The sequence below is a fragment of the Petromyzon marinus genome, chromosome 68 (genome assembly GCF_048934315.1).
Source record: "Petromyzon marinus isolate PM22_M1 ecotype Great Lakes invasive population chromosome 68, UKy_Petmar_22M1.pri1.0, whole genome shotgun sequence".
In the NCBI taxonomy this organism is placed as follows: Eukaryota; Metazoa; Chordata; class Hyperoartia; order Petromyzontiformes; family Petromyzontidae; genus Petromyzon; species Petromyzon marinus.
Genome location: NC_133734.1, coordinates 1,527,829 through 1,545,303, shown reverse-complemented (window position 1 = coordinate 1,545,303; position 17,475 = coordinate 1,527,829). Strand labels below are relative to the sequence as shown.

The 17,475-nt window shown below is 52.7% G+C and overlaps 1 protein-coding gene across 2 annotated transcripts in view; it reads left to right on the top strand.

The window, feature by feature from the left end:
- Positions 1 to 17,475, top strand: part of LOC116956842 (protein phosphatase 3 catalytic subunit alpha-like) — a 67,160-nt gene that overhangs the window by 41,224 nt on the left and 8,461 nt on the right. Inside the window, exons 10-13 of one of the 2 annotated variants that reach the window (XM_032978685.2) lie at positions 2,232 to 2,306; positions 5,245 to 5,329; positions 14,161 to 14,258; positions 14,516 to 14,545. In XM_032978685.2, coding sequence (XP_032834576.1) covers positions 2,232 to 2,306; positions 5,245 to 5,329; positions 14,161 to 14,258; positions 14,516 to 14,545 — 288 coding nt within the window. Of the gene's footprint in view, positions 1 to 2,231; positions 2,307 to 2,650; positions 2,944 to 5,244; positions 5,330 to 14,160; positions 14,259 to 14,515; positions 14,546 to 17,475 lie in introns of those variants that run through there. The other variant, XM_076054743.1, reaches the window with a different exon arrangement.

Here is a 17,475-nt window from a genome sequence, read left to right as displayed (position 1 = left end):
GCCAGTCATCTGAATCGGCCAACCCCACGGCACCTTAGTTTAACACGGAGGCTTTTGCTACCAATATTATCCATAACAGAGGCATTTTTTGGGTTAGATCGCGTAAATATGTCGTTAAACCCGCCACCACCCCAACCGGAACCAATCAGTAAGGTTTGCCATGCAAACATAACATGACAATTAATTACCAGTACAGCACATCGGTGTGTTAGAGAGTAAACACACAATACACAACAGCCACTGCATCTCATCTTGATAATAGGAGCACCGGGCACACTCCTTGAAAGTGACCTTTGGCTGTGGCAACACTCCAACCTATCTTGGAGTGAAGCCGGACCGTGCCGCTAAACCTCCCACGACCAATCTAGATTTGAAGTTTTCATGACTGCAGGAATCCATACCTTTGGTTCTTTCGGTAAAGTCACGTAGGTATAAAATGAAATCAATTAAATCACGGCGTTTCGAGCACAACACAAGCGTCCGTAATCAGGTGGGACAATCACAGCAAGAAACAATTGCTGAACTGGGCAAAAGGGCTGCTGCAACAAGAGGCTATATAGGAGGAGCCAGGGAGGCTATATAGGAGGAGCCAGGGAGGAGAGACGACCACCTAAAGAAGGTAGCCGGCAAGGCCGAAACCAAGGGGTCAAACGTGGTCCAGAATACTGGTAAGCACAAGCTGGTGGGGAGCAAAAAGCACCCTCGGTGCTACCACGGACATCAATGAAACCCTTGCATTGCACCCTGTAGCCGAGCTCTGTGCACCAGTATAGACCAGCAAGTAGTCACCCACTCCACTTGTTGATGTACCAACTCTGTACTCTGTGGTCGAGCTCTGTGCACCAGTATAGACCAGAGCTATTCACCCACTCCACTTGTTGATGTACCAACTCTGTACTCTGTGGTCGAGCACTGTGCACCAGTATAGACCACAAGTTGTCACTCACTCCACTTGCTGATGTACCAACTCTGTACTCTGTAGCCAAGCTCTGTGCACCAGTATAGACTGCAAGTAGTCACCCACTCAACTTGTTGATGCACCAACTCTGTACTCTGTAGCCGAGCTCTGTGCACCAGTATAGATCAGGAGTAGTCAACCACTCCACTTGTTGATGCACCAACTCTGTACTCTGTAGTCGAGCGCTGTGCACCAGTATAGACCTGAAGTAGTCACCCACTCCACTTGTTGATGTACCAACTCTGTACTCTGTAGTCGAGCACTGTGCACCAGTATAGACCACAAGTAGTCACCCACTCCACTTGTTGATGTACCAACTCTGTACTCTGTGGTCGAGCTCTGTGCACCAGTATAGACCACAAGTAGTCACCCACTCCACTTGTTTATGTACCAACTCTGTACTCTGTAGTCGAGCACTGTGCACCAGTATAGACCACAAGTAGTCACCCACTCCACTTGTTGATGTACCAACTCTGTACTCTGTAGTCGAGCGCTGTGCACCAGTATAGACCAGGAGTAGTCACCCACTCCACTTGTTGATGTACCAACTCTGTACTCTGTAGCCGAGCTCTGTGCACCAGTATAGACCACAAGTAGTCACCCACTCCACTTGTTGATGTACCAACTCTGTACTCTGTAGTCGAGCGCTGTGCACCAGTATAGACCAGAAGTTGTCACCCACTCCACTTGCTGATGTACCAACTCTGTACTCTGTAGCCAAGCTCTGTGCACCAGTATACACTGCAAGTAGTCACCCACTCAACTTGTTGATGCACCAACTCTGTACTCTGTAGCCAAGCTCTGTGCACCAGTATACACTGCAAGTAGTCACCCACTCAACTTGTTGATGCACCAACTCTGTACTCTGTAGCCAAGCTCTGTGCACCAGTATAGACCAGGAGTAGTCAACCACTCCACTTGTTGATGTACCAACTCTGCACTCTGTAGCCGAGCACTGTGCACCAGTATAGACCTGAAGTTGTCACCCACTCCACTTGTGTCGATGTCCAACGGAAAAAACTGCAATGCGGCAGCGTGTCACTGGGACCCTTCAAGTCGACCCAAGCGCACCTGGCGGCCCATGCTGTTACCGCGTCTCTCTTCCACCAGCCTCGTGGCAACTGCCGGGTCTGTCCCTTGACCCCCCCCTCCCGCCAGCAAAGAACCCTCGACGCTTCACGTGGCTCTTAGGCACAAGCGACGTGGTGACGTCGCCACCGCTTGGTGGAAAATGTCGCTTTGTTGTTTTTTTTTCTGTTGTGCATCTCCACAGTCACGGAGATGTTGGTGAACGTGTTGAATATCTGCTCGGACCACGAGCTGGAGGCAGAGGGAGATGAGATTGACGGTGAGAATCATCAGCAGCAGCAGCCACATCACCATCATTACCAGCACTAACATCGAAATCAGCCCCAACAGAATCGGGATCAGCATCAGTATCAGCAGCATCACTATGACCAGCGTCACCATCAGCAGCAGCAGCATCATCATCATCTTTGCCTATGTCACTGTCATCTCAACCACATCTACATTATAATCAGCAGCATGATGATCCTCATCATCGGCATCGTCTGCAGCAGCTACAGCCACTATCCCCCTCCCCCGCCTCTGTCAGCCCTTGCCCCCTGGCGTGAGTGAGCTACTATGGGACAGCTCTACCTGTGCCTGTGTGATCACCAATGTCTCTTGCAGATCCGGGTGTTTATGGCCAAAAGAGAGGTACAGACAGTGGCTCTGCTCTGCCTCCTCTGAGTGTCTCCTCCTCTGTCTCTCCTCTGTCTCTCCTCTGTCTCTCCTCTCTCTCCTCTGTCTCCCCTCTGTCTCCCCTCTGTCTCCCCTCTGTCTCCCCTCTGTCTCCCCTCTGTCTCCCCTCTGAGTCTCTCCCCTCTGTCTCTCCTCTGTCTCCCCTCTGTCTCTCCTCTGTCTCCCCTCTGTCTCTCCTCTGTCTCCCCTCTGAGTCTCCCCTCTGAGTCTCTCCCCTCTGAGTCTCTCCCCTCTGTCTCCCCTCTGTCTCTCCTCTGTCTCTCCTCTGTCTCTCCCCTCTGAGTCTCCCCTCTGAGTCTCTCTCCTCTGAGTCTCTCCCCTCTGAGTCTCTCCCCTCTGAGTCTCCTCTCTGAGTCTCCCCTCTGAGTCTCCCCTCTGAGTCTCCCCTCTGAGTCTCTCCTCTGAGTCTCCCCTCTGAGTCTCCCCTCTGAGTCTCTCCTCTGAGTCTCCCCTCTGAGTCTCTCCTCTGAGTCTCTCCCCTCTGAGTCTCTCTCCTCTGAGTCTCTCCCCTCTGAGTCTCTCCCCTCTGAGTCTCCCCTCTGAGTCTCCCCTCTGAGTCTCCCCCCTGAGTCTCTCCTCTTGAGTGTCTCCCCTCTGAGTCTCTCCCCTCTGAGTCTCTCCCCTCTGAGTCTCTCCCCTCTGTCTCCCCTCTGTCTCTCCTCTGTCTCTCCTCTGTCTCTCCCCCCTGAGTCTCCCCTCTGAGTCTCTCTCCTCTGAGTCTCTCTCCTCTGAGTCTCTCCTCTCTGAGTCTCTCCCCTCTGAGTCTCCCCTCTGAGTCTCCCCTCTGAGTCTCCCCTCTGAGTCTCTCCTCTGAGTCTCCCCTCTGAGTCTCTCCTCTGAGTCTCTCCCCTCTGAGTCTCTCCCGTCTGAGTCTCTCCCCTCTGAGTCTCCCCTCTGAGTCTCCCCTCTGAGTCTCCCCCCTGAGTCTCTCCTCTTGAGTGTCTCCCCTCTGAGTCTCTCCCCTCTGAGTCTCTCCCCTCTAAGTCTCTCCCCTCTGAGTCTCCCCTCTGAGTCTCCCCTCTGAGTCTCCCCCCTGAGTCTCTCCTCTTGAGTCTCTCCCCTGAGTGTCTCCTCTTGAGTGTCTCCCCTGAGTGTCTCCTCTTGAGTGTCTCCCCTGCCTGTCTTCCCTGCCTGTCTCTGCCGTGCTGCCTGCCTAATCTAACCCCGAGACTCGAGATCTAAAGCAGGAACCGAACTCTGCGACCAATGTGAGAGTGGTTGTGTGAGGGAGCCGGGTGAGTCGGTGGATCAGTGAGATGGCGAGTAAGTTGGTGGGTGAGTAGGTGAGTGGGTGAGTAGGTATGTGGATGAGTGGTTGTGTGAGTGAGCGGGTGAGTCGGTGGGTCAGTGAGATCGCGAGTGAGTTGGTGGGTGAGTAGGTGAGTGGATGAGTGGTTGGGTGTGGGTGGGTCCGGGTGAGTGGGTGAGCAGGTCAGTGGGTGAGTAGGTGAGAGACCCGAGTTTATTTCCCCCCTCATGTCCACCAACACCAGAGACGATTATCTGAACCGGTCCTGGGCCTCCCCTAGGTCGACTCAGCCGCAAATGATTACCTTTTGTGGTGTGTAGTAAACATCGCCACTAGGGGAGACAAAGGCGGCCGGGCATGGTGCTGGCCACCCCCACCCCCTTGTGTGCCGGTCTTCATAGGTGCTGCTCGCTAACAGCATTTGCCCCAACAGCCTTTGTGGGCTACCTGAGGCAGCTTTGCCCGTGTGTGCGGTGGAGATGCAGTGTCTAACGCTCGTGCAGTGGAGGTAACAGAGACATCGATCACGACTCCAGCTCACTCCTTGTCTTTCTCCTCCCCCCGTGTTCCCACGTCTCCCTTTGTCTCCTCCGTGTGCCTCCTATTGTCTCGCCGGGTCTTCTCCGTGTCTCCCCATGTCTCCCCATGTCTCTTTGTGTTTCCTCCATCTTCTCCGTCTCCCCCGTGTCTCCCCCGTGCCTCCCCGTGTCTCTTTGTGTTTCCTCCATCTTCTCCGTGTCTCCTCGTGTCTCCTCCGTCGCCCTGTCTCCCCGTGTCTCTTCCGTGTCTCCCCATGTCTCCACCTGTCTCCCCCTGTCTTCCGATGTCTCTTCGTGTTTCCTCCATCTTCTCCGTGTCTCCCTGTGTCTCCCCGTGTCTCTTCGTTTCTTCCCAAGTCTCCTCTGTGTTTCTTTGTGTCTCCCACTGTCTCCTCCATCTCCCCTTATCTCCCCGCATTTCCCCGTGTATCCTCTGTCTCCTCCATGTCTCCCCGTGTCTCCTCCGAGTCTCCTCTGTGTCTCCTCCGTGTCTCCCCGTGTCTCCTCCCTGTCTCCTCCGTTTCTCCCCGTGTCTCTTTGTGTCTCCCACTGTCTCCTCCATCTCCCCTTATCTCCCCGCATTTCCCCGTGTATCCTCTGTCTCCGTGTCTCCCCGTGTCTCCTCCGTGACTCCTCCATGTCTGCCCGTGTATCCTGTCTCTCCGTGTTTCCCCCTTTCTCGTCCGTCTCCCCGTGTTCTCCCCGCGTTTCCGTTCATCTCCCTGCATCTCTAGGGGCCTCCGCGGCTGCAAGGAAGGAAGTCATTCGCAACAAAATCCGCGCCATCGGCAAGATGGCGAAAATCTTCTCTGTGCTGAGGTGAGAGAGAGAGAGGAGGAGTTTATTGTTAAAATCCGAATTGATTGCTGCCCCAGCAGCAAAGCACTTGCATCACCAGCAACTCACACTGTGTACAGTATGTACAGTGTGTACAGTACATGCAGCATGTGCACGCGTACCGGCAACTCGCACCCACCCTACACTGTGCGTAGCCTCTGCAGAGGCCATTGTTTCCGTTGGCTAGGAGCTGTTGTGGGTCCGATTTGGACCCCCCCGACGCCTGCTGTGTGTTTGTAGTTTTCATGCCTCTTGCTTTCATCCCCGTGGTGGTAACCTCTGCCTTTTTTCTCTCTCTCTCCGCGTTCAGAATGAACATCACGCGTTTAGAGTATTTGGCTAGAAATGTCCACGCGATGATATCACCCACTTGGTTTCGTAGCTATCATTTTGTAGTCGCCAGGGTCTCTTCGGAAAAAGAGCTACACAGTCCATTCTCCGATAACGCCTGCGTGTTTGTCTAACGCGCATTGGATATCGCGTGATTGAGTGAACGACGCTACGTCGTGTGAGTAGGAATAAGCGATTTGTAATACAGCTGCCTCGGCATAGCTTCATCGCACAAGGCGTTGGGGATGCTGCTGGATGCTTCTACAGTGAGGGAAAAAAGTATTTGGTCCCCTGCTGATTTTGTGCGTTTGCCCACTGACAAAGAAATGATCAGTCTATAATTTTAATGTTAGGTTTATTTGAACAGTGAGAGACAGAATAACAACAAGAAAAAACAGAAAAACGCATGTCAAAATGTTATAAATTGATTTGCATTTTAATGAGGGAAATAAGTATTTTACTCTTAAAGGGAGTGCTCCTAATCCCAGCTTGTTACCTGTATAAAAGACACCTGTCCACAGAAGCAATCAATCTATCAGATTCCAAACTCTCCACCATGGCCAAGACCAAAGAGCTCTCCAAGGATGTCAGGTACAAGTTTGTAGACCTACACAAGGCTGGAATGGGCTACAAAACCATTGCCAAGCAGCTTGGTGAGAAGGTGACAGCAGTTGGTGCGATTATTCGCAAATGTAAGAAACACAAAACTGTCAATCTCCCTCGGCCTGGGGCTCCATGCAAGATCTCACCTCGTGGAGTTGCAATGATCATGAGAACGGTGAGGAATCGGCCCAGAACTACACGGGAGGATCTTGTCAATGATCTCAAGGCAGCTGGGACCATAGTCACCAAGAAAACAATTGGTAACACACTACGCCGTGAAGGACTGAAATCCTGCAGCGCCCGCAAGGTCCCCCTGCCCAAGAAAGCACATATACATGCCCGTCTGAAGTTTGCCAATGAACATCTGAATGATTCAGAGGACAACTGGGTGAAAGTGTTGTGGTCAGATGAGACCAAAATGGAGCTCTTTGGCATCAACTCAACTCGCCGTGTTTGGAGGAGGAGGAATGCTGCCTATGACCCCAAGAACACCATCCCCACCGTCAAACATGGAGGTGGAAACATTATGCTTTGGGGGTGTTTTTCTGCTAAGGGGACAGGACAACTTCACTGCATCAAAGGGACGATGGACGGGGCCATGTACCGTCAAATCTTGGGTGAGAACCTCCTTCCCTCAGCCAGGGCATTGAAAATGGGTCATGGATGGGTATTCCAGCATGACAATGACCCAAAACACACGGCCAAGGCAACAAAGGAGTGGCTCAAGAAGAAGCACATTAAGGTCCTGGAGTGGCCTAGCCAGTCTCCAGACCTTAATCCCATAGAAAATCTGTGGAGGGAGCTGAAGGTTCGAGTTGCCAAACGTTAGCCTCGAAACCTTAATGACTTGGAGAAGATCTGCAAAGAGGAGTGGGACAATCCCTCCTGAGATGTGTGCAAACCTGGTGGCCAACTACAAGAAACGTCTGACCTCTGTGATTGCCAACAAGGGTTTTGCCACCAAGTACTAAGTCATGTTTTGCAGAGGGGTCAAATACTTATTTCCCTCATTAAAATGCAAATCAATTTATAACATTTTTGACATGCGTTTTTCTGGATTTTGTTATTATTCTCTCTCACTGTTCAAATAAACCTACCATTAAAATTATAGACTGATCATTTCTTTGTCAGTGGGAAAACGTACAAAATCAGCAGGGGATCAAATACTTTTTTCCCTCACTGTAGATGGTACCCTACACGCACCTAGTCTTTCTTCAGCCTGAGTTAAGCATCTCACGTGTTAGCGCAGACTGTGCTTTACCCTCTTTATTATGTACTAGCTGTACTACCCGACTTCGCCCGGGACTTGGATTCACCACACCCGGCCGCCTTTGTCTCCCCAGTGGCGATGTTCACACCACACCAGTTACTCGTTTGATGTTGAGTGGACCTAGGGGAGGCCCAGGGCCGGTTCAAATAATCGTCACCGGTGGTGGCCGTGAGCGGGAATCAAACTCGTGTCGCCGGGTTCGTAGCGCGGCGCGCTAACCGCTACACTACAATGCGTTACGCTTCCACATGCGAGGGTCACGTGACAGATTTGACGTCACAGCTCAGTTGCCGTGCAAAAAAATCAATGCATTATTGAGCTCCCCCCCCCCCCTAAAAAAAGTGTATTATAATTTTTGCATGGTGTACAGTCTGGAAAGTACCCACATGGCAAATTTAAAGTTTGTTGCATGTCGGGAAGTACGCTAAACATTTTGAACAGACACACATAATCACAACTTTGCCTTTTATATATATTAAAGCGTGATATTTCCATAACCTCGGTGTTCTTCAGGAACGCAACTACTACCACGTTACAGTTGAACAGACTGCATTGCTCAGTGAGGCGTTACACGTTACACCTGGTAAAATAAAACTAGAATAGTTACAGCGCGCACGCCGGCCCTGGCCATCCTCCTCCGTCCCTATGTCCCTCCTAATGATAACGATCCATTCAGCAGCTTTTAGTGTGAGGCAGAATTGTCGAGTGGTCGCGATGCCACCGGGAATGGGTCTCTGAAGGGCGGCGGGGACTTCCGTACGTGAGGGGGGGGGGGGGTGCGATCGTCTCACTCGGGGCGGTGGCCGCGGTCACAATTTGGGCCGCTCCCCGCGGTTCCCACTTGCGCGCGTGTGTGTGTGTGCGCGGAGAGGTGTACATGTGGCACAACATCACCACTTCCCTGGCCCTGTCCTCAAGCGGCGGTCGAGGGTCCCGTAGTTTTACCACGGAAGGGTCCGAACTCCCCGGGGACTATCACTGTCAAGCTCTCTGGGTCACTCACCGGCTCACCGGGGCCTGGGGTGTCACTTTTTTACGGAAAGTGAAACGTCCAGGCATTGTGATGAAAGTGAAGTGTCTGGCTGTGGTGGTCGCTACTGGGGGGGGCAGTTCGAGGCAGTCGCCCTCCAGGGGGGGGGGGGGGAGGAGGGGCAAATGAAGAGCGATGCTGCTCACAGGTGGTGGATTTGCTGGTCATCTCAGTCGGTCAACCCGATGGCACCTGCTGGGTCTGTCCCATGGTCGCCACGGATCTGGGGTGGTCGCTCAGACGTTAAGACGATGGGTGAGCGGCACTAATCTGAGGAGCCAGAATGTAGGGGGGGTTGCGGGGGTTCGGGGAGGGGGGGGGGAGTAAAGCCTTAGGCATCCAATGTCCTGGTGAGCGAGGCTCTTTCTTCGCTCCACGGTGCTAGCAGAGCATCATGACGCCCTGGGGGTAGAGGTGGCCCTGAACCCCCGAGGCCTCCTGAACAACAATTGAGGAGCGCGCCCTGTGCGCAGAAGTCACCTGGCTATCGCAAATGATAGCTCAACAAAGTGGTTCATCATTGTCGTGTGGGGATCTCTAGAGCAGTGTGCGTGGTGTCAGGAGGGAAACAAATGAGGCCGCTCCTCTCGGTCAATGCCTCGTCCACCGCACACTGCGGCCATGATGTGAGTTGAGGGCAGCAGTAGGGCAAATGGACTTCTAGGTTGGTGGATAACCACGGCAGGAGCTGAGAAAACCACTACACCATAGCACCAGCACCAGGCCCACTCAGCAGAAGCCCGGGGCTTTACATGCATATGTACTTTGAACTTCTTTCGCACCGTAGGTAGCCACACGTGCCAATAGGAGGTGTGGCCAATCAAAGGCTTAGGGTGTTGGTCAATAACAAAAATTCCACCTAGAAAGATGTTAAATCAGAGTTCAGAATGGCAGAGATGGTTGAGCGAGGTAGGTAGTTGTGGCAAAAATAGCAGAGAAAGCATTAATAGGAAGATGTTCAGCAGCAGCAGCAGCCCGGCGCAGAGGAGTGGGATTAATGATGCGGAGGCCTGAGTGGGAAACCCAAAATGAAGAGGGCACAAGATGTACGAGAAAGCAAAAAATGAAAGAAAAGATGACATTGCTAAAAAGAAGAGAGTGAGTGTTGGTGGCGGTGATAGCGAAGAGAAGGTGGTAGTGGTGGTGGTTGCTGTGTAATGCAACTCTCTACCTCAGTGGTGCAGGACAGTAACGCTGTGGTGGATGTGAGTAACGCCATGGAGGGGAGGCCAATTCCAAAATCGGCTATTCCGCTCATGCCGATTGTAGCCCACCACAGCGGCTGAATGGGGGCTCTGGACGGGTCCGAGGGGCTGGTAACCCCTCCACTGTCAATGAATTACCACAAAACCGTGGGAAAAATATCTAGCTAAGTTTGCGCCGGAGGCCCCGGGGATACACAGGCGTCTATGACGTCTCCTGGCCAAACCCCATTTGGCGGAGCCAGGAGACTTAATCCTTACCCTCGGGGTTGTTCCAGAAACAGCAGAAGCGCCACTTTAGCTGGCCACGTAGAATGTTCGAATGCTCACTGCAGAGGAGAGGCTGCCACTTCTCTGTCTAGAGCTGGACTGGTACCGCCTGGATCTCTGCGGTATTTTTGAGGTCCGGTGGACTGGCTCTGGCTCGTACCACCATTGGAGGTGGACAGTCCTCTACTCGGGGCAGGAGACTGCCAAACAACAGGGTGTGGCTCTTCTGAACAAAAGAAAGAAGGGGCCGTGGGAGCTTGGCGGTGAGGTGTGGGAAGCTGTAAGTCCCATGCTACTTTGTGCTTGCCTTCCCATCAACCAGAGGCGAGGGGTAGTTGTGGTTACTTATGCCCCCACCAAAGTCGAACATCATATTGCCCAAGTGGGTCATGATGCTGGCACTTGTGCTGAAATGATTGGAAGGCATGGGCCAAATCAATGCAATAACAACGGTAGGAGGCTGCTAGAATTCTTACCAACACGCTGTTCCGGCATCGGTGCATCCACACATTATGGATGCACGCCGGGTCCTAGCAAGGACATCTGCGGGACTATATAGTGATGAAACAGCAGAAGCGGCCCCATGTCCTTGACACCAGGACCTACCATGGAGCTAATCTGCCCACTGACCATAAGCTTGTCATCTGTAAGATGCACCTGCCATTCTTCCACTCCGGTGGTGGGTGTACAACCAGGACCGCATTCAAACCCACAGTGGCCTGGTCTCAGCTAGCTGATGAAAGATGCAAGCGAAAATTATATCATCACTTGCAACTGGGGTTGGTATCGCCCCCCCCCCCTCCTGCTGATCCCGAGGGAATATAGGTGAGGTTTAGGACTGTGGCTCATGTAGCTGCAATGGCTGCTTTGGATACATGTTCTAAGCCTCCCCAGAGACCCTGACTGACGGAGGAGGTGTTCTGAGAAAAAGCGACAGGCCCACTCACACCGTCTACAGCATCCCACGTCGGACAATGAGGAGGTTTACTTCAGCCTTGGCTCGGAGGTTCGGAGAGCCGTAAAGTGCAGCAAGAATGGGTGGTGGTCGCGGGTTGCTGACGAGATGGAGTCTGCCTCAGCAGCTCGTGATCACGAATCACTGTTTAACTGTATCAAAAATGTAACTTGCAGTAACGCACCTTTCACCGTCATTAGGGGTAAGAAAGGTTATCTGATCTCTGACCCTCAGGAACAGGTTTTGCAGCTTTGCTGAGCATTTATGTGAGATCTTCGGGGGGAGGGGATATCCCTCATCCTGGAAAACATCATGGGGCAAAATAGGTATGACCCTGCTGAGGCTGCTGTGCCTTCAATATTGGAAGAAGTCACCCCCTGTGAGTGGCTGGCTGAAGTGCCATCTGTGAAGGGAGTACGGAAGGCGATCCGGAGTCTGAGACCAGGAAAAGCGCTGGGCAGAGATGATCACAGGTGGCTGTACCGGCAGAATTTCCATCTGGTACAGATACAATGAGAGGCTGATTGACGCCAGGGTGCGGTCCAGGGAGGGCTGCTTATTGTTCAACCATGTTATGTATGCTGATGATTTGGTGATTGCTGCTCACTCAGAGAAGGAGTTGGAGGTGCTGCTGCAGAACTTGGATTGTGCCACTAAGAGGTGGGGTCTTACCATCAGCCCCACCCAAACCAAGCACCTGCCTGGGCATTTTGAGCCATCAAACACTCCACCCCCTCAACTCCCAATTTGTGATGGGGTAGAGACTGGAGAGTTTTCCATACCTGGGCAGTATGCTCATGACCAGCTCTGGTTTGACAGCAAATGTCTCACTCCGAATCAGTCAAGTGGCATTATCTTTTCATCGGCTGCGTAATGCTGTGTGGAAGCTACCTGGTCTGTTATTCCACTCAAAGCTTCGTGTCTTCTCGGCCATGGTAATTCCCTCACTTCTCTACGCTTGCGAAACGTAGAGCCCTTATCGGAACATCTTCGCCGGTTATAAATATTTAGGTTGGCCTGCCTGCGATCCATCCTGGGTTTAACCAGGCTGGATTATGTGAGGAGCTCACAAATCCTTAAAAGATCTGAACAAAGTCCCATTGGTGAGCTCCTCCGGCAGGAAAGGCTGCGTTGGCTGAGTCATGTAGCCCGCACGCCCAGCCACCGCATGCCTAAACAGCTTTTGTTTGGCTAGCTAGAGAGGCCTAAATGGGCATGGCATGGGCTAGAGATGTAATGAAGTGATGTGGTACAAGAGTATGTGGAGCTGAGTGGACTTGCCAATGACTGGTACCAGCAGTGTCAAGATCGATCTCTGTGGAGGAAGCTTGTGAAGGACGTCGTGTTGACATCACCGCGAATAGCGGATGTTGTTGGTTGCTGTGTGAGGAGGCTGCAGGACCCACCATGGAGGGTTTTAGGCCTCCTGCCTGGGAGCTGCTGCAGGGAGGAGGAAATAAGAAATGCAGACACAAAAAAAATGAAATTACTTTCTTATAATAATGATTTACATTTGTAAAGTGGAGAATTTCATCCGTAGATGTCGGTGTGCACCACGCCATGCATGGAAAGCATGGAAATAAACAGAACCTGCTGGGTGAACGTGTGTTTAGATTATTTGGCTGCTGTAAATGTCCACGTGATGATAAGCCACTTCATTGAGCTATCATTTGTGATAGCCAGGTCTCTTCTGGGAAAAAAAAAATCTTAATAGCTCAGTGGGCTTTACCTGATGAAATAATAGTGGTTTAGTTTTATTTATATATTTTTTTCATTGTCTTACTTTTCCCATACTTTGCAGTCCTGTCGCGTTTTTCTGTTGTTGTTGTAACATTCTGACCCTGTGCCCCGACTGGACATCTGTGAAAAAAGAGCTTTGTAGCCCATCGGGTTCCTCCTCCAGTATAAATAAATAAATATTCAGATTCTGATAAATGGGCTAGAATTAGTGGGGAGTAAATGCCAGTTTGAAGAGGTGAGTTTTCAATGTATATAGAACGACTCTGATTGTCTCATTAGCAAAGAACAAAGCATTCTTCAGCTTGGGAACTGCACTGGCAAAAGCCCCATCACCCCAGGAAAATGAGCCTTGACCTCAGAGTCCCTCGAAGTCGGTGATCTGAAGATCTTGGGGACCTTGTTTGAGAGCTAAACAGCAGGTTCAGTTCCTGTAAATATTGTGGTGTTTAACCCATTAGAGAACCTTGTAGGTCAGCAGCAGCAGGATATTGTAGTCCACCCCGATGCTTGACTGGTAGCCAGTGCAGAGACAAGAGCGCGCGGGTGTGTGACGGTGTGTGCTCACGCTATGGAGGTGATCGCTGCCAAGTAGACGCGGAGGAGGCTGGAGCTTTTGAGACTGTCCAACTACTTGCTTACAAAGAGCGGCCTGCAGATCCGCCAACCGACTCATTATTGAGTCGTCTCTCAGATTGTTCTTTGTTCTGCGCATCAGTGAATCGGCTCATGACCCCCGTGCTATGTGGCGTGTTTTGAATGCGTCCTGCTGCACTCTCTACCACCCATAAAATCGTCAACACGGGTCTGTGCACAGTCTTGCGAAGTTCTTTGCCAATAAAATAGTGACGATCAAGATGACAGTTTATAACTCGAAGGCAATGCATTCTGCCCGTCTGCCATCTGGGTTTGATCAACTTGGAACCAATGCAAAACTCGAGACCCTGGCACCATGGTCCGTGACAAGAGGCGTCGATGTCCGCGGGACACGGCTGCCAAATAAGACATCGCCGCTCGCCTTGTAGGTCAGCAGCCGCAGTATCTTGTAGTCCACTCTGCTTGACTGGTAGCCAGTGCAGAGACAAAAGAGCGGGGGTTATGATTGTGTGTGTGTGTGCTTGCGGAATGGTGTGGCGCATAATAACTCCAGTGGCTGCATTCTGCACGAGCTGGGAGTCTGGCCAGCACCTAAACAGTGAAGAGGAGATAATTGCTACGAAGTGTTGGATTTAAGGGGGTTACGGTGAAGCTCTACAGAGGGAGAAAGATGGAGAAATTCGCCTGTGTGTCGCCCTTGTGGACGACGCGTGCTCCTGCATCAGGGGACTGCAAACGGTGCCAGCCAACTCTCAGCTGCCATTCCTCTCTCTCTCTCCCCATGTGTCTCCCTCTCTCTCCCCGTATCTCTCTCTCTAGGGAGGAGAGTGAAACAGTTCTGGCTCTCAAGGGTCTCGCGCCATCAGGAATGCTGCCCAGCGGCCTCCTGTCCGGAGACAGGGAGATGCTGCAGAACGGTGGGACACGCGGGGAGACACGGGGGAGATACAGGGACACGCAGGGACATGAGGGGCACGAGAGACACGCGGGAACACACAGGGACAGGCAAGGACACACGGAGACGCGCGGGAACTCACGGAGACATGCGGGAACTCACGGAGACACGCGGAAACTCACGGAAACACACGGGGACACAGGAGAGAACACGGAGATACGGGGACATAGGGGGACGCACTGAGAGACACACATTTAATATCTCTCTTTGTCTCCACAGCCGCCATGGAAGCTTCCGGTGGTGGAAAAGGTAACACGGCCATTGTGAATCCCACCAACACAGCCATTGTGAACCCCATTCACATGGCCGTTGTGATACCCCACCAACACGGCCATTGTGAACTCCACCAACACGGCCATTGTAAACTCTACCAACACGGCCATTGTGAACTCCACCAACACGGCCATTGTGAACCCCACCGATACGACCATTGTGAACCCCACCAACATCGCCATTGTGAACCCCACCAACACGGTCATTGTGAACCCCACAAACACAGCCATTGTGAACCCCACCAACACGGCCATTGTGAACCCCACCGACGCGGCCATTGTGAACCCCACCGACACGGCCATTGTGAACCCCACAAACACGGCCATTGTAAACTCCACCAACACGGCCATTGTGAACCCCACCAACACTTCCATTGTGAACTCCACCAACACAGCCAGTGTGAACGCCACCAACACGGCCATTGTGAACCCCACCGACGCGGCCATTGTGAACTCCACCAACACGGCCATTGTGAAATCCTCGAACAGGGCTATTGTGAACCCCACCAACACGGCCATTGTGAAACCCACCAACACGGCCATTGTGAACCCCACCGACACGGCCATTGTGAACTCCACAAACACGGCCATTGTGAACTCCACCGACACGGCCATTGTGAACCCCACCAACACGGCCATTGTGAACCCCACCAACACGGCCATTGTGAACTCCACCGACACGGCCATTGTGAACCCCACCGACACGGCCATTGTGAACCCCACCGACACGGCCATTGTGAACCCCACAAACACGGCCATTGTGAACCCCACAAACACGGCCATTGTGAACCCCACAAACACGGCCATTGTGAACTCCACAAACACGGCCATTGTGAACTCCACCAACACGGCCATTGTGAACTCCACAAACATGGCCACTGTGAATCCCACCGACATGGCCATTGTGAACCCCACCGACACGGCCATTATGAACTCCACCGACACGGCCATTGTGAACCCCACCAACACGGCCATTGTAACCCCACCGACACGGCCATTGTGAACCCCACCAACACGGCCATTGTGAACCGCACCGACACGGCCATTGTGAACCCCATTCACACGGCCATTGTGAACCCCACCAACACGGCCATTGTGAACTCCACCAACACGGCCATTGTGAACCCCACCGACACGGCCATTGTGAACCCCACCAACACGGCCATTGTAACCCCACCGACACGGCCATTGTGAACCACACAAACACGGCCATTGTGAACCCCACCAACACGGCCATTGTGAACCGCACCAACACGGCCATTGTGAACCCCATTCACACGGCCATTGTGAACCCCATTCACACGGCCATTGTGAACCCCACCAACACGGCCATTGTGAACTCCACCAACACGGCCATTGTGAACTCCACCGACACGGCCATTGTGAACCCCACCGACACGGCCATTGTGAACCCCACCGACACGGCCATTGTGAACCCCACCAACACGGCCATTGTGAACTCCACCGACATGGCCATTGTGAACTCCACCAACACGGCCATTGTGAACCCCACCGACACGGCCATTGTGAACCCCACCGACACGGCCATTGTGAACTCCACAAACACGGCCATTGTGAACCCCACCGACACGGCCTTTGTGAACCCCCACAAACACGGCCATTGTGAACTCCACCAACACGGCCATTGTGAACCCCACCAACACGGCCATTGTGAACCGCACCGACACGGCCATTGTGAACCCCACCAACACGGCCATTGTGAACTCCACAAACACGGCCATTGTGAACCCCACCAACACGGCCATTGTGAACTCCACCTACACGGCCATTGTGAACCACATTCACACGGCCATTGTGAACCCCATTCACAAGGCCATTGTGAACTCCACCAACACGGCCATTGTGAACCCACCAATACGGCCATTGTGAATCCCACCGACACGGCCATTGTGAACTCCACCAACACGGCCATTGTGAACCCACCAATACGGCCATTGTGAACCCCACCGACACGGCCATTGTGAACCCCACCAACACGGCCATTGTGAACTCCAAAAACACGGCCATTGTGAACCCCACCGACACGGCCTTTGTGAACCCCACAAACACGGCCATTGTGAACTCCACCAACACGGCCATTGTGAACCCCACCGACACGGCCATTGTGAACCCCACCGACACGGCCATTATGAATCCCACCGACACGGCCATTGTGAACCCCACCGACACGGCCATTGTGAACCCCACCAACACGGCCATTGTGAACCCCACCAACACGGCCATTGTGAACTCCACAAACACGGCCATTGTGAACTCCTCAAACACGGCCATTGTGAACCCAACCGACACGGCCATTGTGAACTCCACAAACACGGCCATTGTGAACCCCACCAACACGGCCATTGTGAACCCCACCGACACGGCCATTGTGAACTCCACAAACACGGCCATTGTGAACTCCTCAAACACGGCCATTGTGAACCCCACCAACACGGCCATTGTGAACCCCACCGACACGGCCATTGTGAACTCCTCAAACACGGCCATTGTGAACCCCACCAACACGGCCATTGTGAACCCCACCAACACGGCCATTGTGAATCCCACCAACATGGCCATTGTAACCGCACCAACACGGCCATTGTGAACTCCACCAACAGGGCCATTGTAACTCCACCGACACGGCCATTGTGAATCCCACCGACTCAGCCCAGAATCCAGCGTGCAGAAGGGAGTCCTAATCGGCCGACTCTCCAGTTCAAACTTCTGTAGTTATTCACTTACTGTGCTACAATCTACTGTGGAAATGCCGACCCATACCCGACCGTGTTCATCGCTTGTTCCAATGCCTTACACGGTTTTGCTGCAGATCTGGTCAGTTCTTGTTCTGCCCTACATCCACACGATCGTGGGAAAGCGCCCTCATTTCCATACTGCTGCTGATGT